At 34.5% G+C, this 25,805-nt stretch overlaps 1 protein-coding gene across 50 annotated transcripts in view; it reads left to right on the forward strand.

Annotated features, from left to right (window-relative positions):
• Positions 1-25,805, forward strand: part of CLASP2 (cytoplasmic linker associated protein 2) — a 163,608-nt gene that overhangs the window by 38,307 nt on the left and 99,496 nt on the right. For 32 of the 50 annotated variants that reach the window (XM_070237999.1, XM_070238003.1, XM_070238008.1 and 29 more), the window contains one exon: positions 11,352-11,498. In XM_070237999.1, coding sequence (XP_070094100.1) covers positions 11,352-11,498 — 147 coding nt within the window. Of the gene's footprint in view, positions 1-10,302; positions 10,969-11,351; positions 11,499-25,805 lie in introns of those variants that run through there. The other 18 variants (XM_070238014.1, XM_070238024.1, XM_070238016.1 and 15 more) reach the window with 7 other exon arrangements.

Here is a 25,805-nt window from a genome sequence, read left to right on the forward strand (position 1 = left end):
CTACTCAATATGGCATAGAGATTTTTAAAAATATCATCGTGTGTAACTGCTGCATTTGTCTGAACTAGTATACCATAGTATGGATGTATCATACCTGTTTCTTCTTTTATGGAATTTTAGATTATTTAATCACATATAGTTTTCCTAAATGATTCTGAAATAAACACCTTTGTACAAATCATATATGTGTATACACTCACACACACACCTATGTCTTAAAATAGTCTAAAAGTAGAATTTCTGGATCAAAGTTTTTATTCATTTCAAATTGTGTTAGCTATAGCTAATGTCCTCCAAAAGAGGCTTTACCACTTGCATTCCTACCAAACAGTGCCTGCTATTCTGCATTCTTTTCAGTTCTTGTTGTTATTAATCTTTTAAAAATTTGCCTATGATGGGTGAAAAATATCTCACCTTTTTAAAAACATCTCTGCTTTCTAACAAGGTTGATTATCTTTGTATGTTTGGTTATTTGTATTTCCTTTTCTGGGGATTGCCTTCTGGCATCCTTAGCCAACTTTTTGGTTATTTGACTTTTTTGTTGTTTATTTATAGTTGCTCTTTATATATTCTGGTTATTAATCTATTATCTGTTAAATTTATTACATAAACTTAACTTCAAGGCCATATGAAAGATTTCATGAGCAGTTTTATTTCTAGGCAGACTTGGATTTGTAAAGCACTATAATGACTATCAATTGAAGAGTTCTGGAGTGGCTTTCAGGTGCCTTTCCGTTTAGCTGTTTTTATCCTTACCCAAGAGTATAAAACCAAGCAGTCAGATGATTGTGAAGCAGCTCTGAGCAGTCAAACCAGAGTTAAAAACCTGTAGGATTATTATGTGGCACTGAGCCCTGCAGTCTGCCTCAAAAACCTGCAAGAGGAATTTGGCCTTTTGTTGTTATGCTGCAGAATGGCTGGAAAGAAATAAGGTTTTGTTTCAAATAGACTGTTTCTTAACTTTTAACATTTCAACACAGTCTCTTATCCCAAACATGAATCTTCTAAAAAACATATACAAGTGATGATATAACCTTGGCTTTTTAGAGGTAAGCATTCTGGGACCACTCTAAACTGATATATAACTGCTGGTTTTGGAGGTGGGGAACAATAGAAAGAAGTTAATGCTGAATAGATCACTCGTCTTCCATACCCTTGAATATTCTATGTGATATGCTAGGATTGGGTAATTTAGATCACTGAAAGAAAGCAACCCTTTAACTTACTGGCAGAAAGACCAAAGTTTTTTTCTAAGAGCAATGAAAAAGGAAAAATGAGTCTATAAGGAGAAAAAGTAAATTTATTCAGCAGCAGTAAGTAGTGGGCACTAAGCTCAAAAATGTTAGCCTTCTTGAAACAGACCCATTTAACCATCTGGGTGCAAGGTATTGGGCACCAGGAGCAATATATCCTTAAACATGATGTTGCTAATGAACCTGAATCTTGAAGAAAAGGGTTACATCTTTTCTTTGTACATGAGGAATGGTGTAGTTGGTGTTCTTGACAGCTGTTATGACCTACTTGTAGCTGTCATGAAAATGTTATTACCTGAGATGACCTTTGTAAAGCTTCTAACTAAACCTTATTATGAACCTCACTTATTTTTTAATTTGATACTATGATTATCATGAAATACATTATTTAATTTTCTTAATACCAAATAATGGTTTAAATTGTGTTTGCCTCTTTACTTCATTGAACTTCTGAAAGTCTTGAATTTTTAAAAGGCCCCTCTAAAGAAAAGGATAAAAATATTCAAGTATGTTTTTTCTAGTGAGTTAATACTTACCTAGAAATTTTAAGAAACTTTATCACATTTCTTGGCCTCTTTTAAACTTTGTATGGGATGGACTTTATTTTTATAAATAAAATAGTTAACTAAGATTAACTATTCTATAGCTGAGAACACAACGTCTTCATGTGAATATTAAAATTTGGTCATTTTATTTTGAAGCACTTGGATTTTCAATTTCTAATCACTTTACTGAAATTTTTCATTTTAGTTTAAATTGAAGACAAAATATTTACTATTTGATTATTTTACTCCTGAGGGCTTGTGATTTTCTCTAGCTTGGGGAAATCTTATTTTTTGATAAGTTTCTCCCCTTTATTAGCTTTATTCTCTCTTTATGGAATTGTTAATAGTCAGATGTTGGGCCTCCTGGGTTGATTCACTTTTATGTTTTGTCTTCTCTCAAGTTTTATATCTTTCTCTTTTACTCTGTATTCTGGGAGATTTCTTTGACTTTCTCATCTAATCTTTCTATTAAATTTTAATTTTGGCAAACAGAAGTCTAAATGGTTCCAAGAACTTTCTTTTTCCTTTTTTGGTGGTTCAGTTTTTACAAAATCTTGTGTGTGTGCATGTACATACCTGTATGTAAGATATTGAGCCACCTGAATTGGGGATAGGAAGAGCTGAATGATGAAATCATTTTATAGATTTTGAGTTGTTCCTTGATAATCATTTCTGTACTTACTGGCTTAGAAATTGTCACTTCTCTCTCATTCTACAAGGTAGTTCGGTTTTCTCTGCTGTTTCATTCTGCTTCTGAGAATTCTAAGTTGCAGCTTTGCTGTGGTGTTATACTTCAAAAGCCTTCCATCCTTTTCATTTGCATCTTGTAAGAATTTGTTGCAATCTTTTAGGTGCTGCTTTCACATAACTCTCTGCCCTGCCTCATTTTTTATTTGCTCTTATGATGGAACTTATCATTTTATTGGGGTTCCATTGCAGGGTTTTAAGCAAGAGAGTAAAATGACTGAAATTATCATAATTTTTTTAAGGAAAAATTTCAAACATACCCAGAAATAGAGAATATTGTGATAAATCTCCATTACCGCCTATTATCCAGCTTCAAGAGATTATCAATACATAGGCAATCTTTATTCATCTGTATCCCTACCTATCTTCCCCTATCTCTGCTATCCTGGACTGGGTTGTGTGTGTGTGTGTGCACGCACATATACATGCACCACACACATATATAAAATAAAGTAAAATGTCTTTTGAAAAGACAATTACAGTACTATTTTCACATCTAAAAAATTAACCCTTAGTATGAAATATTCAGTGTTTATATTTCCTCAGTTGTTTCATAAATATCTTTTTACAGTTTAAATTAGAATTCATACAAGGTACATCATTGCAGTTGGTTGATATATCTCTTAAGGCTCTGTTAATCTATAACAGTTGTCTCTTTCTTTTTCTCCTCTTGCCATTTATTTGTTGAAGAAAAAAACATCAGTCAGGTAAAGTTTTCCCACATACTAGATTTTGTTGATTGTACTTTCATGGTGGTTTTATGTTTTTGTTTTTATATTTTCTGAAAATTGAAAATTCTGCTAATGACTTGAACACAATCAGGTCTGATTTGGTTTTGTTCTTTGGGGTTTTTTTGGTACAAATTTTTATGGGTGGTATTGTGTATTTTTGTCAGAAGGCATACAGTGCCTGTCTTTCTTTGTGATGTTAGTATTGAACAGTGGGTTCAGGTGTTATCAGCCTGATCTATTCTTTATGAAGTTCCCCATCAGCCTTTCACTTAACAGTTTCACTAGCCATTGGTCCAAATGGCTTTTTCAGATCCATTTTTAGAGGATCGCATTGTCTGCTTTGTGGTTTGGAAAGTTAAGAATAGAAGCCAGGAGACCAGTTAAGAAGTTGTAGCACTATAGGCAGAGATGATACTGCTCTGGTCTTAGATTAGGAGTGGCAGCAGAGGTAAAGAGAAATAGGTGGTTGTGAGATATGACTTGGAGTTATATACAACAAGAACTGTTGATAGATGATCCATGAGGGGCAGAGGAGAACTCGGAATGAGGTTTCTGGGGCCCGCCCCGTGGCCAAGCGGTTAGGTTCACGTGCTCTGCATCAGCGGCTCAGGGTTTCGCTGGTTTGGATCCTGGGTGTGGACATGGCACAGCTCATGGGGACATGCTGAGGCAGCATCACACATAGCACAACCGGAAGGACCTACAACTAGGATATACAATGGTGTACTTGGGGGCTTTGGGTAGAAGAGAAAAAAAAAGAAGATTGGCAACAGATGTTAGCTCAGGTGCCAATCTTAATAAAAAAGAAAAGAATGAGGTTCCTACATCATAAGCTTGAGCAGCTGAATAGATGGTGGTCATTTACTGGGATGGGGGAAGACTTAGGGAGAGCAGGTTTGGAGATGGTTTTGGTGTTAGGTTACCTATATCAAATTAGAGATGTGTTTGAGATATCCTTGGGGGAAATGAATAGTAGGCAGTTGAATATATAGATCTGGAATTCAGAGGTTGCCTAGGCTAGAGACAAACATTTGAGAGTTGTTGGTGTATCAAAGATATTAAAACTGTTGAGAATGGATGAAGCCACTTAGAAAGTGTGTATTCTGGAGAAAAGGAAGATATTCAACATTTAGTGGTTGGGTAAAGGAGGAATAGACTGAGCTAGAGGGATCTGTGAGGTCAGAGGAAAGCCGAGGAGAGTATCTTATTGTAAACCAGAGTGGAGAGTGCAGACAACTAAAAGTTGTTTGAGTTTTCTAAGACACCTACGGTAGCTTGTAGGGATTATTGTTTCCTAATATCAGTTGCTAATTTAACTGCTATATGTGACCATGGTCATTGACAGATATGCCAGAGTGTAAAACAGTTCAGAAATTCCAAGTCCTGTTGCTCATTGTTTTAATTAATTGAGAATAAGGAAGGATATAGTAGCCTCAAATGAAAAGAGGAACTTTGGTATAAGAAGCTACTTAATATGAAACAGTATATTTTGCACATGAAAATCCACGGTGTTGTGGGTTCTTCTTACTGAACTGGTTGGTTCATTGAAGAAAATCCACACAAAATGTATTTTGTTTTTAATGAGACACGATAGAAAGTTTGGACTTGCTCTTTGGTTTGCCATGTGAGATGGAACATATTTTTCATCTTTTATATGAATTCAGAAGCAGAAATTTTAGGTTTTAGAATACATGTACCCCTAAAATTGAAATGGAAAGTTTAAACAGCCATTTGAGTATATGGCTTTCCTTTGAAGGGAAAAAGAAAACAAGGAAGGGACTTGATTATGGTGATATAAATTTACAGTTTCTTATCTGAAACCTTGGGAACCCGTTGTATTTTGGAATTCAGCGTGTGTCGTATTTTAGAAAAGTAATATGGTCATACACCATTTATTATTGTAACCACTCCGACTGGTCTGGAGCTGCACCTTGTAATCAAGCACATTAATATTTTTGCAGCTAAATGTACACAAATTCACAGTGAGTAAAATAAAGATGTTGCATAACCTCATGTCAGTTCACATCATATTTTGCAATACACTGAGTTCAAATCGGTTCAGATTTTGCCACCAAATGAATTTAAAAAGACAAAACAACCTGGATTTTTAGAGTTTTTTGGCTTTCAGGCATGCAGATCTGGGATTGTGGGTCTATAATATCCCCGTGCTTCCTGGGGACAGCTTTCAAGTGTTATGTGAAGGCCACAAAAGGTAAAGCCTTATCCTATTTGGGCTTCTTTTTTTCTGCCCCTCTCTTTCTGTCTGTCCCTCCCCTGCTGTCTTCTCTTATCCTCTTCCTCCTCCTCCATTTCTTCCTCTTCTATTTCCATCTCTTCTTCCTCCTCCCCTTCTCATCCATTTCTGCTTGTCCATCTGTTCCTCCATCTCCTCCTCCTTAATTTCCATCTCCTCCTCCTATCACTATTTCTTCCTCCTATCTATCACCAGCATTCCTTCTTTCCCCATCTTTTCCTCCTCTTCCATCATCTCTTTCTCCTACTCTTATCAAGTCCTCTCCTCCTATTTCTCTCCTTCTTCTCCATTTCCATTATATGTATAACCACTGCAGCCTTCTCACTTTATTAGTTTCTATCCTGTAATACTTTTTAGTATGTTCATCTTGTTCAGTTTCTGCACCAAATCATGGTATTGGCTTTTTGAAACATTGGAGTGAGAACAGAGGTGTCAACACAATCATAATTTATAAGTTACTTTCTGTATTTGATCCTTTTTTTGTTTATTCAGTAAATATTAAAGCACCTACTATATGTATCCTAGGTCATTTTTTTCGCATTTATCTTCCAGTTCACTAATGATCCCTTGATCTGTGTCTGATTTTCTATTATGCCTGCCCACTGAATTTAAATTTCAGTTACTGTATTTTTATTTCTAAAAGTTCTGTTGTTTTTTTAAAAAAATCTAAATTACTTTTTATATAATTTTCTGATCCCTGAAGTTACTTTCAAGCTTTCTTAGTAAATCTTCCAAGTACAGGTATTTTATAGTCTGTGCTTGATAATTCTAGGATTTGAAACGAATCCATTGCTATTGTCTATTTCTTCTTATTTATTCTTGCTCATGGTGTCATGCCGAGTGGCCTTTGGAAATTTATTTGTGCAAATAGCATGAGGCCAGAGTCTTCTTTTCCAGGAATGTTTTACATTTGCTTTGGGTGTTGCTTGGAAGTACTACCTGAGCAAGGTTACCGAATTTAAGGGCTTAAGTGTCTTGAACACCCAAGCTGTTGACCTTAATGAAGTACTCCATTTGATTTACTTCTCTGTTGTTCTCTTTTGAGAAAAGTTTGAAAAGAATGTAAGAAGATAGCTTACTTATGGTTCACATTAATATTAAAAATATAGTCATTTGGTATACCAGCTGTGGGAAGGAAGAGTCTCTTATTAGACTCTGCATCTTATGTGGGTTTTTAATCCTGTTCCCTTTGCCCCACAAGGCCTTCAGAATAGAAGTTAAAATGTACCAGTTTTGTCCTTGTATTTCTTACTATTTAGTCAGATATATATTGGTCTTACATAGATTTTTTTAAATATATATTTTATACAGTGCTTATAGTTGTTTGCCTTTGGAGTTTTGTTTCAAATCACCTAGTAAAGCTTTTACTGGAGACCGAAAGTCTCCCTACTATGGATTATGCCATTCTGAGCTTTGTTCCACATGTTGGAGATATGGCAGTAGGTAAAATAGACCAAAGTTCTCACCCTAGTAGATAATACATTTCAGTGGGAGGAGACAAATAATAAAATAAGTAAAATGTATGTATGGTAAGTGCTAGATAAAGCAGGGAGATGGGTGTATATCAGTAGTGTCAGGATGTTGGGAAGTTTATGATTTTAGTATGCAGAGAAGATGTCATTGAAAAAGTAATAGATAAATAAAGATGTGAAAGAGGTGGGTAGACAGTGTAGCTATGGAGGGGAAGAGCATTCTAGACAAAGGGTACAAGTGCAGAGGCCCTGATATGAGTCGCAGCAAGGAATATAATGGAGCTGTACTAGAGAGAAAGATGGAAAGTGAGTAGGAGATGAGGTTGGAGAGACCTCTGTGGTATCTGAGATCTAAGAGATCTTGGACTCCTGGTAGGCCTTTTTATGGAGTCATAGGAGGATTTTGAGCAGCAATGTGATGTGACTTTGTTCAACTCAGGGCATAATATTGAGAATAAACTTCAGGAGGGCAAAGGTGAGAAGCAGGAAAAAGATATGACAGTTATCCTGGGATTGTTCTAGGTAATGAGGTTCTAGCATAAACAAGAGAACGTTCCCGCCCACTTCCAGTTGAACTTCTAGTTCATTCATAAAAGTATCTTATTTCAGGAAGTGGTAGGTGGTAGAAGAGATATAGCTGATTTGTTCTGATATGTTTTAGTTATTAAGAAAATATTTTTAAGCCTAGAATATTTGTAACTTCTATATAAATTACAAAACATTTTTAATTTGGCTGCTTGTGGTGATGAATTAGTTTTATGAATTATTTTAGCTTATGGTAAAAAAAAGATACAGCCTTATTAGAAGTGGGTAAAAGTTTATTTCCCTCTATGTTTGTAGATTTGTCTGTTTTTCCTTTTAGTTCTTCATTTTTTGCTTTATGTATTTGAAGCTATGTTACTGTGTGCTAAAAAATTTTCCTTGATGTATTAACCCCTTTATCATTATTGAAAGTCTCTCTTTATCTGTAGTAATGCTTCTTCCAGCTGCTTTGTTGAAATTAGTATAGCCACACTAACTTTATTTTGGTTGGTGTTTGCCATGGTCTATCTCTCTATCATTCTACTTTTAACTTTTATGTGAGCTTACCTAAAAGTATATCTCATTCAAGCAACCTATTTTTAAAAACTCAGTCTTGCTCTTTTACTTTGAATATTTAGTTTATTTACGTTTAAGGTAGTTACTGATGGATTTGATTTGATTTGATTTTTGCCATTTTGTCTTTCATTTCTATTTTATCCACTTGTTTTATATTTTTTTATTTCCTTTCCTGCTTTTCAATTAATCAAATATTTTTTATTACTTTATTTTTCTTCTATTTATTTATGTATACATTTACTCTTATTTTAGTGGTTACCCTGGAGCAGAGGTTGGCAAACTTTTACTTACAGGCCAAATTCAGCAGCCCCCCTTGTTTTTGTACGTAAAATTTTATTGAAACACAGCCACACCCATTTGTTTAATGTATCGTGTATCACTGGTTTGGCACTACAACGGCATAATTGAGTAGTTGCACTGAAAGACTGCATATATGTATGGTTTGCAAAGCCTGAACATATTTTCTGTGTAGTCCTTTTTAGAAAAAGTTTGCCAACTCCTGCCTTAGGGCAGTGGTTCTTAAACTTGAATATGCATCACGGCTTGTTAGTACACAGATTGCTGGCTGCCCCCCCCCCCCCCCCCCCCCCCCCCCCGAGTTTGTGATTCAGTAGATTTGGGTTGGGGCCTGAGAGTTTGCATTTCTTTCTTTTTTTTTTTTATTATTTTTTTTATTGAGTTATTGATAGATTACAATCTTGTGAAATTTCAGTTGTACATTAATGTTTGTCAGTCATGTTGTAGGTGCACCACTTCACCCTTTGTGCCCACACCCCACCCCACCTTTCCCCTGGTATCCACTAAACTGTTCTTGGTCCATAGTTTTAAATTCCTCATATGAGTGGAGTCATACACAGTGAGAGTTTGCATTTCTAACAAATTGCCAAGTGATGCTCAGCTGCTGGCCAGGGGCTACATTTTGAATACCGCTGCCCTAGAGGTTACAGTATGCATCTTTGACTTATTACAATCTAAAATAAATTACTGTGTTTACTACTTCCACAATAATGCTAAAAGCCTTAGAACCCTTTAACTTTGCTTACCTCTTAGGAGCACTATTTTATAATAATCTCAAACTGGCAACAACTCGAATGTCTATCAACAGTATAATGCATATTAATAAATTGTGGTATATTCATATGCTAGAAAACTATGAGAAATGAACGTGAATCTTCCAAACATTATATTGAGTGAAAAGAAGCTAGGTACCAGAATACATAATGTGTGATTCCTTTTATATAAATTTCAAAAATGAGCAAAACCAACTATGGTATTAGTCAAGACTAGTTAGCTTTGGTAGGAAAAGAAATACTGACTTTAGTGGGTCAGTGAGGGTGCTTACAGGATGCTGATACTGATCTGTTGGTCTAGAGACTGTTTACACTGGCATGTTCATTTTGTGAGAATTCCTTGAGCTGCATACTTATGATTCATATACTTTTCTCTGCCTTATTTTGATCAAAAGTTAAAAATTAATTTCCTAGTAGTTTGAGAATGTTAGGAGTTAATTTTTTTTAATGGTAGAGACATTTACTCTGTTCAATTCTTGTGTGTATAGGAACAAAACACTGTTTCCATGGAAACTTCTGGCTACTCAGTGTTTCAGTACCTATCTTTCTGTAGATTTGTGTCTACTCTGCCTCTCTTAGCTATGTTTTTTTACGTGGTGGTGGCAAAAAAGTTTATTTGGAATTCTATTAGTGTTTTTAACAGAGCGGTCTATGTAGAACTTAGGTTTTAAGTGATCCAGACTGGCTCCCTAATAGTATTATGCTAAAAAAGAAAAAAATATTTTTTAACTATAAGATACTTTTTTCCTATAAGTTGTGCTATTTAAGAAAAAACACTTGCTGAAATGGAATGTGGCTTTATTTTAGGGTGTCTATTTGATTCTCTTTTTTCCAATAAATAAAAGTCTTACATTTTTTGGGTGTATTTTTTTAAAAATATGTTTAGCAGTTGGAGTTGAAGTATCCTTTTGTAGGGATGATTTGGGTATTTGTAGTTGATGTGGTGTTTGCATAGGTAAGGGAGCAGATTGAAAGGAAAAGATTCTGGCACATTGCTCTGAAGGCTGTGGTGAAGCTGCTTCTCTGCCTCGCCCATCTTGTTTGTCGTGATTGGTTTGTGCGGGGTCCTAGAGAAAACCATCTTCTCAGACGAGTAAAATGCATACATCTTGTGATTTTTGTCGGGGTGGGAGTGGGGATGTTTCATTTGATACAAGGAGATGATACTAGTGTGGTCATTCATAAATATTATAAAAGGATCTTTGCAGAATATTTTGGAATCATTTATACAGATTGTTCAGTTTGGTTTCTAAGGCCTAAGTAAACAGCAGATTGTAAGATTAGAGTTAATTATGCACAGTAATGAGCACTGTGATATTCCGTGTTTTACTGATGCAATAATAAGCGTCCCAGCAGAATGAATATTGCATAAAACCTTATTTTCTATTTGTATAAATTTTCATGTGAATTCAATAACAGAAAACAAATATAGGTTTATAAACCTTTGGTATTGAATGCCTTTGAAATTTTGATATAGAATAAGGATTGCAGCTGCATACAGAATTTTTAAAATACGTGGAGAATTTTTACCTTTCATCTGGCAATAGCTGCCATAAGATGATGTCACCTTGTAGCTGATTGGCTGTTATAGCACCTAGGGCAGGGAGGAGAAAGAAAAATGCCGGCACAAACCTCAGTGGTGGTTCTGTGGTTGTTTCTGTCTATTTTTGATAGAATCTTTGATTAGTATCAAATCTACTGTATTTGGCCATGTGAACTATTGGGAGCATCCTAGGGTGAGGGAAATTAAGAGCTTTCAGAGGAATGAGGCGACTGATTTGCAAACGGATCTGTGATTGTAAGTTGCAGAATCTGGGTATAAGGAATAAGGCAGGGTGTGCTGGAAGATGCACTATGGGAGGAGCTGGCAGAAAATGCTGATATGAGTAGCAAAAAAAGGAAAAATGCTTTTTACTATCTTTAGAGTTAATATATTTGGTTTTATGTTTTGACTTTATGAATATAGGTAGGAAATATATTACAATCTGATTTTAAATTACACTGAGCTGTTTTTTATAGTGTTAGCCAATATATAAATGCTTAGTCAAAGGAGCTTTATTTTGTATTATATATCTTACAAAGTAGTGATTTCATATATAGCTTTATTTGATTTTTGAGTCGTAAGGAAAATGGAGCAAAGCTTGGTTCTCTTAAAATACGTTTTTCTAATGCTTTGTGCAGATAAAAGCTTTGATGATGAAGAATCAGTGGATGGAAATAGGCCATCATCAGCTGCTTCAGCCTTCAAGGTTCCTGCACCTAAAACATCCGGAAATCCTGTCAACAGTGCAAGGAAGCCTGGTTCAGCAGGTGGCCCTAAGGTTGGAGGTAATGTAAATCCATTTCAAATCTGATGTGCATGCCTCATGCCCTTGATATGGCCACACATACTTAGGACTTCAGAGGAATATGTTTATTCATGACTGCAGCACTGTTGCAGATCTGGAGAGTCTGTTGCAACCCAGAAGAACGTGCTGCCGTTTCGAAAATGTTTAAAATATTATATATTGCTATTTCCTGTCAGAACATATGTGAATTAGTGTTTTCTTGAGAGTATTTATTTTTCAGATGCCATTTTTAAAGGGAGATCTTTAAGGGTGTTTTTTGGGTTTGGCTTTTTTTGTTTTTAAAGAGAGAGCAGGTTTTTCACAATTTAGCTATTAATTTTCCAGTGCTGTAGTTGTTAAGGAAATACTGATTTATTTGATGTTTTTACGCAGTCATCGAGTTATTGAGTGTTAAATACTCCAACATTGAAAAAATGGTTGAAGATACTGGCTATTGAATCATTTGTCACAATAGGAAATGGGTGGTGTCAAGTAAAATTGCCTCAAAAATAAACAGGAAAAAACTGGTTTTATGTAATTATACAGCACATAGTACAGTTTTTTTTATCAGATTAGAACTGGTTCCAGCATATTGTTTATCTTAAAAAAATTTATGGATATTTTTTCATATTCTAATTAGAAAGCCGTGAGTACTTTCTAGCTGCTAGTTTCTGCCAGGTCTTTCTGGTAGAATGAATTCTGTAAGAATAAGGGTAATCATTTAATGCAAAAAGGACTACAGTTTCTTTTTCTTTTCTTCTTGTTAATTAATTTGTGTTCTAGTTATAATTTGGTAATGGTAAAACAGTTTTTTCCTTGTTTATCATAACTGGTGGGAAAATCACGGTCTTCAGGATTTTTGTTTTTTCTTTTTGTCTGTAGTTCTTTTATTAAAAACAGAAAGGAAAGAAAAAGGAACTGTATATTTTGACCAGGTTCTGTAAGTTGTTTTCTCTTGATCTTTCTATACAAGCAAACATTATTTTCCAAGTCTCATGATATTCTAAGTATAGGAAAACTATCATAAATATTTCATCTTAACTGTCTTTAACTAATGTGTCATATAACTAGCAAGAAAGATGGTATGATATATGTATATACACATATATGTATATATAAATATGTATATGAATAAATAGATAAAATACTATGAAATAGAAATGTTTTACTGATTTCTCTGGATATTTTGAGTAATTTACACTTAGTATTTTAATTATTTTCTTTTTGTTTTGCAATTATGGGAGTGTATTCTCATCCAAATGTTAGTTATCATATCCTATTACGTGATATTTTCTATTATGCATTCTTAGGTATCTTGATGAGAAGTATATGACATTCTGTGGTTTCTTCCTTTTGTAACAAATGGCTACCTTCAGTTATTACAAAGGGAATATTTTTTCTTGTTTTTGAGTTATAGATTTCTAATCTATAATAATTATTTCATGAAACTGTCTTATTTGACTTAAAATGGATTAATATTTGAAATGTCTGGTGATAATATTTAATATCTTTTTGAATCTGAGCCAGTGGTTTATAGTTAGCTCTGTTTTACACGTTTTACTTTTCTCTTGGATGAAAATTGAGATTATATTTTACCTACCAAAGGTCACTTAATTCTGATTTTATCCATCTGATAAAATTCTTTTTTAAAATTCTTTTTAAAGAATCAGAGACTTTCTTAATGTCACTCCCCCTTCTCTGGTTTGTAGTCCTACCAGATATGAAAATGTTAGGTACCTTTCGTGATTGTAGTCATTAATCACTCATACAAATTATATCCATCTGGGCAGTGACTCTTTTGATAAAAATAAGGGAGAGGCTTTCATTCCTTCCTCCTCCTCCTCCTCCTCTTCCTTTTGACAATTGCAGATTCATTCTGCAACTGTTTGTTTCTTTTGTTTGCCACAGCTCATTTAGGTTCACTGCTCATTTTTCTAAGAGCTGCTAGCCAGAGGATATTGATATTGCTTCAGAAATTAATGCTACTTTTGACTATCAGTGCTTCTTTGAAAATTTAACTTTAGATTTTCTGTTCTTGGCAGAGGCTTATTAATTTTTGAACTAGTTGTAGAAAGTTTTCTTAGAGTTGTAGAATCTTTGAGTTACAAGGAACATTGGGAGTCATAGAGTTCAATTTATGGTTCAAGTATAGCAATCTCATAATATTTCTTATAGGTGATTATTCAGCATCTGATTAAAGTAATATGTGCTCATGATTAAAATTTGGAACAAAACTCACCTGTAATACCACTACATGTAGACATAATCAACTGATAAGTTATAATATACTTTCTTCCAATTATTTTTATGGTTACTTTTCCAATTATTTTTAAACATACAAATATTTTCTTAGGGGGAGGAAAGAATTGGCACCACTCATTATGTAGTTTTGTATACCATTTTTCTTGCTGATATTCTACCCTGAACATTTCCTCATTGTCTTAAATTATTAAGTGAAAACTATTCATGGCTCAATAATATCTAGATTGCCTTCACTATTTTCTGCTCTTATAAACTGTGCCATCATTCCTTTATGTGTATCTTTCACAACATCTCTGATGATTTCCTTGGAATAAATTTCTAAAGTTTACTAGTTTCTTGTGTTCTTTCAGTTAGGCATGGTGTCCTCCAGAAAGGTTATAAGCCCATTTCAATTCTGGATAAACTAAGTCTTTTTTTATATTGCATTAAAATCTGCCTCCTTGTAACTTAAGCAGGGAAGATGAATTCTTTGTTAAAACAATACTTTCAAATACTTGAAGGTTGTCACGTCTCTCTTTATAACTATTCTGTTTTCTAGACTACATTTTCTTTTTTATAAGTTTATGTGGAATAATGGTGATTCAATCCAGGCACTTTATTTGCTACTCCTAGGTATATAATAAATGGATAGGTGTGATTAGTTCCTAACTAAAGGAATATGCTAGGTGGAGGTATATAATAGTGGTATAAGCCAATCACAGTACACTGAGTTTAACAAATTTTTTTTCAGGTAAGATTACCAAAATAAAAATAAAGTGAGCTTCCTTGAAACCTTGACTGAATCTACTTTTGGAGTTTTTGGAGTTTAATTTACTTTTCCCAGAGATATATGACAAGATTAAAGAGATGTATGCTATTTTTTAACAAAGTGTGCTATCCAATTAATTAAAGACAGTAGGACTTCTGTTTAATATTTAGTGTATGTTAGTTTTACTTTGTTTTTTGGCTCAGTGTGCCAGCCTATTCTACTCATATTGTGGTTGTGTGGGCTTTAAAACAAGGAGAATCAAAGGGTTATGAGTTGCTCCATACCGATATATCATTGCTATAAAAACCTATATTAGGTGGTTTACTAATTAGAATAAAATCACTTCCCTTAAATAATCCATTTTCTGAATAACGTAACTTCATAATAGGAATTAGGTAAACATATTTTCCATTCTTTTGGCTTAATAGTTTGGAATACAGTTGCTGAAGGTACAAGATTGTTTAAAATATTTATATCTCTAGTATTTTAGGTAATAATTAAAAAAAATGTTCTTGAGTTTTCTTACATATATTCTCATTTAAACCTCAAAACCCCTGAGTTAGGTACTTTGTTATCCCAATTTTACTGATGAGCAAACTAAAGTTTGTTGAAGTTAAGTAACTTGCACAGGGTCGTGCATCTAATAAATGGGCAAAACACAAAAATCACTTTGCTATACTGCCACCCACACTAATTTCTCTGGTTAAAAAAGGATTCTTCTAGATCCTTTAGCTCTGAGGTTGTAATCTACAGTAATGATCACTACCATTCAGGACCCATAAATTTAAAAAGCCTCAACTGGTATGATTGCCAGCAAAATAGAATATTTGTAAATAAGCAAACCCTTAATTTTTTAATTGGAAATAGAAATGCTTTTTAGTATTTTCTTGTTGAAATTGCCTTTTTAAAGTTCATTTTCTGAGTTATAATATCCCTTTTCCTATATTTTGTCTGCTATTCTTTTTAGAAGGTAAAGATGGAATTAGATGATGATATAATTGTTATTGTTTATAATTAGTATCAGATTTTGAGGTTAGTGATTTGTCATTGAGGCTTGTATTTAATCGTTGAGATACATCATTGCCCAGATTATCAATTCTCAAAGTTCTGTTCTTCTCTCTCACTTACTCACTCACTCATTCAGGTGGACAGAGTATTTTCTCTCCATTGTTTCTATCTAATATCAAAGACTACTTTGAAATAGTTTTAACTTTCAATTCTTATAATTAGGTAATTACCACCATTTCAAATTCAGTAGTGCTTACTCATCTTTAGGATATCTTATATTTGTTTTACTTCATTTATGTCTGCCCTGAGGTTCTATTAAGAATGTCCAAATATCTATTTTCCACAATTTATGCTGGTCATTCCCATTTTTTTTCTGTCATGCAAACAGCAAAGTTGTTCTTTCTTTTAAATAAATAGAGATCATGAGAATTGGTATATGTTTAATAAACAAATTTCACATAATTTGTTGTTTAATCTTGGAATCCAAATTTTTAACTGATAAACCTGTTTCTTGTTTTTGTACTTTATATAAAACCAAATGACTTTTCTGTTTGTGTTTTGTTTTCTTTTCTTCCTCTCTTCTTCCCTTAATGAGAGGGGAAGATACTAAACTGAGAAGATTTTAGCCTCAGGAGGCCTTAAAGATAATCTGACCCCAATTCAGATGAAGAGACGGAACCTCAGAGAATTAAATGATGTATCCAAGATCAGACAGTTTTTAGCACAGAAGAGAGGAGGACCCAGTGCTTAGCCCACTGTCAAGGGCTTCTTCTTGGATCATCTCTGGGTCATCTCATAACTAATGCTGCATGTGATACATATTTCTTATTTTTATTCCATATAACAAAACACTATAATTGACACTTGGAATTTAGGGATTGGCCAGTCACCATTCTGTCTTAAATTACTATGAATCTCTTATCATTGACTATCCATTATAAGATGCCCTCGTGCTATCTATCTTAACTTTGGTTTTAAGGTAAATATGATTCAAGTAATTAACAGATAAGTTATAAATATAAATCAATGTAACCTAATTGCCTACTGTTTATACGAATATATGTGTTTTGCTGTAGTTATTTTCTTTGACCTTTGTTTTGTTTTACCTCTTGGGCCCAACTTAAAGTGATAAAGAAATTTTATCGTACAGGTTTATTTTTTGAAGCATTCAGAATGTTTATAAGAGAAGGGAGAAAATAGTATAAACAGTCAAACTATTTGATTAAAATTAATAGGCAAACTGAAGACTCACTCTCTTCATAGATAAGTTACTGTCCTTATCTGCAGCTGTATATAGAGCCTTTGTGCAAGGCTTCATATTAGGCATTGAGGAGACCATCTGGAGTGTTCAACGTTTTAAACTTACGAAGATAATTACAGCATCTGTCTGTGCTCATTATTTCACCAACCAGTGTTAATATTGTTTGCATTTTGGTCCTTCCATACTTCATTTGCCTATACTTTTTGACTGAGATTTTGGTGTTAGAAAATTATGGTCTCATACCAGTAAACAAATTGAGTCAAGATTGGCCTCAGAAAAGAGTGATATATCGTTAATATAGATCGTACCTGTGAGGAATTTTCCATTAGACTCAGCATACTTGATCAATATAAAGTAGAATTTTGTACAGTCATTCCTTGATATCTGTGGGGCTTTGGTTCCAGGACACCCTGGATACCAAAATCCCCGGATATTCAACTCTCTTATATAAAATGGCATAGTATTTGCATAAAACCTGCACACATCCTCCCCTATACTTTAAATAATCTCTACATTACTTATAATACCTCATACAATATAAATGCTATGTAAATAGTTGTTATACTCTATTGTTTAGGGAATAATGACAAGAAAAAGAGTCTGTACGTGTTGAGTACAGATGCAAACATGGTAGACCTTTCAGTCTGTGGTTGGTTGAATCTGCTGATGTGGAACCCACAGATATGGAGGGCCCACTGGAGCAACTGTGATTCTAGGCTTATATTTATCACATACGTTATAATATAGCTGAATTGGTAAGAAGCATTATTTCTATGATGGGCATGTTTTAAATTTAAACTAAATTTTTTTATTAACTTGTCAATTTTCTTTTTTAGAACCAATTTATGTTACTTACTAATGAAAAGAAATGTTATTTAATTTTTTTAAATATAAAAAGCATGCTCACTGTTAACAAGTCAAACAATAGAGAGATGTTTGGAAAAAAAAATCTTTACTAGTATCTTGCCTGTCTAATCTCATTGCCCTGAGGTGACCAGTGTTAAGTTTGATAGGTATCCTTCCACATCTTACTCCATGTTTATTTGTATAGGTATTCAGATTAGAGTTTATTTTTGTCCACATTAAACATACTAGTAAACGCTTTGCAACTTGCTCTTTTCACAGAACATCCTTCCGTCCTTCCATATCAAGAATGAGATTTATTGCATGCTTTTAACAGCTATACAGTATTCCACATTATTGATGTACCATGAATTAATAAACTATTTCCCTATTAAAGTCATTCAAGTTGTTTGCAACTTTATGCTATTCCAAAGAATCCAGATCTCCATGTACTTATAAGTTTGAACATTCTGGCACTTCTAATCTGTAAAATAGATTCCTCTAAATGAGATTGCTTAATTAAAGGTTGTGTGGTTTTGTTTTTTTTTTTGAGGAAGATTAGCCCTGAGCTAACTGCTGCCAATCCTCCTCTTTTTGCTGAGAAAGACTGGTTCTGACCTAACATCCATGCCCATCTTCCTCTATTTTATACGTGGGACATCTACCACAGCATGGCTTTTGCCAAGTGGTGTCATGTCTGCATCCAGGATCTGAACCTGCGAACCCCAGGCTGCCGAGAAGTGGAACGTGCGAACTTAACTGCTGCGCCACCAGGCCGGCCCCTGTGTGTGTTTTTATTTTAATAAAGATATTATTTTACCTTCTCCAGCATTAAATGTAACAGCCTTGTTAATTACTGCCTGTTTTGATGGGTGAAAAATGGTGCTTTCTTTTAATTTTCATTTTTCCATCCACCTGTCCATCTGGCCAACAGCTAGCACATATTTACTGAAAGCTTTTAGTGTGCTGCTACTTTTGTAATCTCTGTGAAATATTCGTGAACAAAAACAAAGACCCTGCCCTCTTGGAGTTCATATTTTAGTAAGTTTAGAATATTTAAATTCATTAATAGGAATTAGCATATCCTCTTCTGTGAATTACATATTGTTATTATTTTCCCCCTTTTTTGGGGGGAGCTGTTTTGTCTTCTCATCAATTGGTTACAGTTTTTAAAATATTAGGCCTTTTATTCTTTTGTTAAAAGTTACAAATATTTCCTCGGTCTCTCTTTTGCCTATGGCATTTTTACATCAAAATTTAAAATTTTTGTTATGGTAGGTAAATAAAGTATCTGTCCTTTTCTTTTTGACTTCCAAATTTCCTGTCTTAAATAAGAAGGACTGTGGTCCACTCCCAAGCTTATACAAATATTCTAATTTATTCTAAAACGTTAGTTATTTTACATTAGTTTGTTCTATATATCTGGAATTCATTTTTATATAAGGTGACAGTATATCCATTTTAATTTATTTTCTTATGCATGACCAATTAATGTCCATGCAGTTAAATAAAACATTCCTTACTTCATTGAATTCAGATACTACTGTATATGTTGGTTAGTTTCTTTCCTTTTTTCCTGATGTATTTATCTATACCTACTCTAGTTTTATAGTGATTGGTTTCCCAAACTTTTTATTATGAAAAATTTTGAATGTATATCAAAGTTGACATACAGTGAACTCTTATCACCTAGATATGTAATAACTAGCATTTTGCCATATTTGATTTCATTCTCTCTGTATAGATAGATATATTCCCACATATATATTTTTTTTTCATCTCAACAGTTGGAAAGTAAATTGTAGACATCATGACATTTCAGCCGTAAATATTTAATATGCATCTCCTAAGGCTTAAATACATGCTCCATTATAAACATAATGCCATTATCATATGCAAGAAAATTCCATAATATATTATGTATAAAGCAATCCCCTTACCAATTTTTATACCCATGACATTGACTTTTTTGAGGAGTCTAGGGCGGTTGTCTTTTAGATTGTCCCATGTTCTGGATTTGTCTGATTTCTTGGTGATGTCATTTAACTTGTTCCTCTAGCTCTTTTATAAGAAGTGATTCTGTGGGGCCAGGAAGAAAAATTTATTCTGTTTCTTAGTTCAAGAATGCCCTCTTCTGTTGGTATGGTGAAATGCAGCTTCTTTACTAAATGATACTTGGGGGGTTTTCTACTTCTGATTCTATGATACCATCTTGTTTCAGTAGAGCCCTTCTCTTCGTGTTTTTTTCTTTATCCACCAAGCTTTGAAGGGATGCCTCCCTCTTCTACACATTAAGTGTACATCTAAGTGCTACTTACCTCTAACTTTAGTTGATGTCTATGTTCCATCACTACCAGGATCCTCCTCTTGCTTATAATTTCCTCTGATACTTCTCTCCAGTGAGAACTCTGTAGTTATCGTTGCTGGTCTTGTATGTTTATATTGCCCCATTTACTTGTAAATTGAAGCTTGAAGCATTATTTGTCTCTTGTTGTACTACAAGTATGTGCTGTGAGTAATTTTATTTGCTCTTCTTTTTGGTCTCGGTGGTTTTTGAAGCATTTAGTTGAACATTTGATTTGAATTTGGATGACTACCATTTTCCCATGGGAATCAGAATGTCTACTGTAAGTTTTAATATTTGGTAAGGAAATACCTTTTTTTTTAACCTAGATAATCCATTATCTCAGCATTTTGTTGAATTTTAGGACATTGTTATCGAATAGTTTTACTTTCTCCATTGATCTGAATCACTTCTTTGTCATATATCACAGTTTATATATTTGTGGATCTGTTTTTGAACTTATATCTTGTTCATTCTAATAGTTGGTCTATCTCTGCACTAAAACCTGATTGTCATAATTATCATAGTTTTGTAAGTCTTGATATCTGGTAGGGCAAGTACTCCCTCCCTTTACTTCTACAGGAATATCTCGGCCCATTCTTCTTCCAAATAAATTTTAGAATCACCTTGACAAGGAACCCTGTTGGAGGCTTGATTATTACTTAATTAATTTGGGAAGACTGGACATCTTTATGATACTGAGTTTTCCTGTCCATGAACATGTATAGTTTCCCATTTTAGTATTTTTTAATGTCTCATTAAAATTTATGATTTTTCCCCCAGAAGTTTTTCACGTTTTTTTGTTTTGTTTTTATGTGTTTGGTTTGGTGTTTCCTAGATACTTTAAAATATTTGTTACTATTGAACGTAGTATTTTTCTTTTGAAATTATAAAACTTTATTGAAAGAAATTTTAAAAGGTGTAAGTAAATGGACATAACTATATCCCTGGATAGGAAGACAATATTACAAAGATGTCACTTCTCCCCAAATTCATCTATAGATTCAACACATTTTCTTTTTTTTTTGATTGAGGTAAAATTGACATTCAACGTTATATCAGTTTCAGTTGTACAATGTAATGATTTGATATTTGTATATATTGTTAAATGATCATTATAAGTCTAATTAACATCTGTCGCCATACATAAGTTACAGTATTTTTTTTTTCTCATGATGAGAACTTTTAAGATCTACTAGGGGCCAGCCCAGTGGCTTAGTGCTTAGGTTCATACACACTGCTTCGGTGGCCCAGGCTTCAGAGGTTTGGATCCCAGGTGCAGACCTATACACAGCTCATCAATCCACATTGTGGAGGCATCCCATGTACAAAATAGAGGAAGATTGGCATGGATGTTAGCTCAGCGACAATCTTCCTCGAGCAAAAAGAGGAAGATTGACAACAGATTTTAGCTCATGGCCAATCTTCTTCACCAAAAAGAAAATATCTATCTCTATATATATAAGATCTAACTCTCTTAGCAACTTTCAAATATGCAATACAGTATTATTAACTATAGTCACCATGCTGTATCTTACATCCCCATGACTGACTTATTTTATAACTAGAAGTTTATACCTTTTGACTCCCTTGAGTCATTTCACCCACTCCCCATCCTCTGCCTCAGGCAACCACGAATCTGTTCTCTGTATCTATGAGCATGGTTTTATTTTTAGGTTCCACATATAGATCGTACAGTATCTGTCTATCTCTGTTGGACTTATTTCACTTAGCATAATGCCCTTAAGGGCCATCAACGTAGTATTTTTTTTTAAGTTAAAATTACTAATTTTGTTGCTGATGCATAGAAATGAAATTGATTTTTGTATTTTGATTTTATAGCTAGTCACCTTGCTAAAGTTTAATTTTTAATGATTTTACTATATATTGTTTTGGATTTTCTGTCTACACCAGGGTTTGGCAAACTACAGCCAGCAGGCCAAATCTGGCCTTGATATCTGGTTTTAGAAATAAAGGTTTATTGGAATACAGCCACACCCATTCATTTGTGAAGAGTTGAGTAGTTGCAGGAGAGACCGTATGGCCCATGAAGCCTAAAATCTTTGTTATCTGGCCCTTTACAGAAAACGTTTGGCAACCCCTGATTTAGATAATGATGTCTTTAAATAATGGCAGTTTTTTCTTCATTTTCAGTGCACTTACTTTTTTTCCACTTGTATTCTTAAAAGTTAGTTTTGCTAGGTACATAATTTTAGATGGACAATATTTTCTTCTTTAAAAACTTGAGTTATTAATATACCCTCTTTGGTTCCCACTGTTGCTTTTGAGAAGTCTATTTTTCCTTTCTAGGTGATATCTTCTTTCTCTGATGATTGTCTCTGTCATCAGTGTTATGCAGTTACACCTCAGAGATCTAGGTGTGGATATTTTTTTATTTATCCTTGAGTTAGGTTGTGCATCTGAGTCTATAGATTCCTGGTTTTCATGAATCTAGAAAGTTTACAACCATTATCTCTTTTAAATATTGCCTTTCTTCTGTTCTCTCTATTCTGTCTTTCAGGTACTCCCGTTAGATATATGTTAGACCTTCTCGTCCTGTCCTCTATATCTCTTTATATCTTTCCGTTTCCCTATTTCTCTTTGCCCCATTCTGGGTAGTTTACTCAAGTGTATCTTCCATTTCTCTAATTATTTCTTCTACTGTTTAACCTTTCAGGCAAGAGTTTTTTTATTTCAACAGTTATGTTATTCAATTCAAGTTATTGCATTTTCCCCCCAAATTTCTCTCTTCATTCCTAATGCCTTTTGTTGATTGGTGTCTTTGTAATTCTACCCACATTATTTCTTTAAATGTTATATTCACATCTGTTCTGAAATCTTTAACTAGACAATTCTAATATCTGCAGTTCTAAAATCTATTATTTGTTCCTTGTGACTTCCAGTTCATGATGGTTTGCCTTCTTATGTATTTGAACTTTGATTCTGAGATCATTGCTGTAACTTAATTGGGGGGTGTTCTTCAGGTACAAATTGAGGATTCTAGAAGCTTTTCTCAGAGAAGATTTCTTCCTTCTCATTACTGGAGAATCACCAATCAGGGACCCCATTAGCCTCTCCCAGATCTTGTCTCAACTCTAGAAGTTTAGCTTACTCTTCCCCACCTGTTGGTTGGGGACTCCACTTTCGGATGGGAAGAGCTGAAAGTCACCTTGTAAAAGGAGCATTCAAGAGTGAGAGGAATTGCTACAGCTATCCTTGCAAACGTTCTAATGTAGTTTGCTCTCTGACCACAATAATTCATATGCCTCCCACATACAAAATGCACTCATGGACATTTCCCACAAGTCTCATTCTAAGTATAGCATCAAGCTCAAAGTGCATGATCTTGTGATTTACATCAGGTCCAGATGCATGTAAGGGTTGTTTGGTGTGGCTCCTCTCCAGCTAGAGGCCTGTGAACTAAAAAGACATCTGTCTTGTACTCCACAGACTCAATATATGATGGTGGTACCAGGACAAGCTAACCATAGTAGACATTCCATAATAGACATTTAGAAAGGAGAGAAATGGGAAATTCATGGTAGTCACTGGTTTATAGCAATTTTGAAATCCAATAGGAGGTTCCGTTACTTCAGGGGTCATGAATATTCCTTGATGAGGGTTGCATTCTCTCCTTGGGTGTGATTCTCTGAACCAGTGTTTTCCTCTGTTTTTGGTTCTGCCCTTGGCTCTGGGCTCTGGGCTCTGGACTCTGCCCTCTGCCCTCTGCCCCCTGCCCCCTAAAATCTTTCCTTCTTTTGCATGAAAATGTCCTGTGTTTTCAACTGAGTATCTTTTTCAGTCTTAGAATTTCTCTTAGAAAGTTGGGAATCCGGAAGGCTATTTTAAACTATCTCTGTCTCTTCATAACACTCTTCAAAAGCACTGGTCGTGCTTTCGTTAGTATAACTGTCTTTAAAAATTATGGATTTTGTATGAATTTCACTGGACTTCGTGCCGTATTTACCTCCATGTTGTTTCTCCATCATTTATCTTTCTCTTTAGTGCTAGTCTCTTCATTGTAGAATGAGAAGAACCTGCCTCATTCCACTTCTGAAACTTTGTTGTCCTTGCTCCTGTGTCGGAAACATACTACTTTACCCTTTGCCTCATTCACCTTTGTATCCAGCACTTCACCTTGTTAATAGTTAGGGACTAAGTAGAATGAAGTTTTCTCCTTACACTTAAACCTCTTAAAGTAATATTTTGGAATTTCTGAGATGTGCCTATTCTAGCCATTCTAGCCTACTAGAAACATGGTGTACCCTGAATAACAGTACTCTTTAATCCACCTCTCCCTCTCGCGCCCCTCCCCACCCACCCAGTCCAAGTGATTACCATCTTAAAGTGAGTTGTAGAGCAGGGATCAGCAAACTGTAGTCTGCAGGCCAAATCTAGCCAACTCTTTTTGTTTCGCCCATGAGCTAGGAATGTTTTTTACGTTTTTAAATGATTAAAAATATTCAAAAGAGTAATAGTGTGTGACATGTGAAAACTATATGAAATTCAAATTCAGTGTCCATAAATAGAGCTTTATTGGAATATCGCCTGCTCATTCATTTACATATTGTTGGGGGCTGTTTTCACACTACAATGGCAGAATTGAGTAATTGCAACAGAAACCATATGGCCCACAAAGTCTAAAATATTTACTATCTGGCCCTTTACAGAGAAAATTTACTGACCTTGGTTTTAGAGTGATCAGACAGCTGGGCAAAGCTCTTACTTTCTTCTGGTATGATTCTTGACCCAGGTATATTTGAAAGAGCTTTAGTCAAGTTGAAAGCCAGCATCGCTCTTCCCTTCAGCCCAGCCTCTACTTGTGCCCCTGCTCTCAAACTTTATCTAAAAATGTCTCCTCTTGGTGTGTATACTCCTTCTCCTTTTCTTGCAGTAATATTTGACATTAGAGCCCGTTACTCTTTGATTCTCCTCATATGGTATCCATTCTTCTTGCTGGTGCTAAAAGTTTTTTATAGCATTTTTTAGGTGAACTTTCAAGCTGTATCAGAAAATGGAATGATGATTGTGAGATGAAACAGTTCATTCAACAGATTATTCCCCTATGCAGGAATGCTTTTTCTACTTTGTTGGGCAATCACAACCAAGGTGAGGGAAACATTAGGCAAACTAGGATCATAAAAAGGTTTACTTGTGATTCATACAAGAGATAAGCAAGGCTAGGATGGGGAGCTCAGCATGTCCTCTGTCTACTATTCATGTATCCAGTACACTTCCACTAGCAGCACCTCTGTATGTACAAAGTGATTCTCAAAGGTAAGAGTGAGGTAGATTGGAGTCAACTATTCAAACCAAGCGACTTCTTGCCAGATTTGGTAATGCCCATGTCCAGGTTTAAAGACCTAATTGTCACATCTTAAATAGCCATAAAGCTGCATTTAGTGATATTTGTAGCCTTTCAGCTCTGCAGCTTCTGTGGGATTTTTAAAAGCCATTTAATTTCTACTCTCTCTTCCCTCCCTACTAGCTTATTTGGCCCTACTCATAAGACAGAACTCACTGGATATTAAAGGCATTGTGATTAGAGTGAATTGTGACTTCCAAAGTTAGACTTTCCTATGCGTGTCCTTAGTCAATGACACTTTTTTTTGGCCTTATTTGGGATTTATTCAGATGTTCTGCATTTCCTTGAAGGTTTTTGATGTATTTGTGGCTGGTGGGTTAATGTATGGGAGTTAACATTATCTTCTACATGTGATACCTTTTGTAAACTGCATATACACTGTAGTAACGCTTCATCTTCGCTTTTCCTTTCCTCTGTAAAACTTTGTGTCTTCCACACTTCAGCACACTAAGGTTGTTAACTGGCTCTGTTCTTGTA

This window comes from Equus caballus, chromosome 16, assembly GCF_041296265.1.
Source record: "Equus caballus isolate H_3958 breed thoroughbred chromosome 16, TB-T2T, whole genome shotgun sequence".
Lineage (NCBI taxonomy): Eukaryota > Metazoa > Chordata > Mammalia > Perissodactyla > Equidae > Equus > Equus caballus.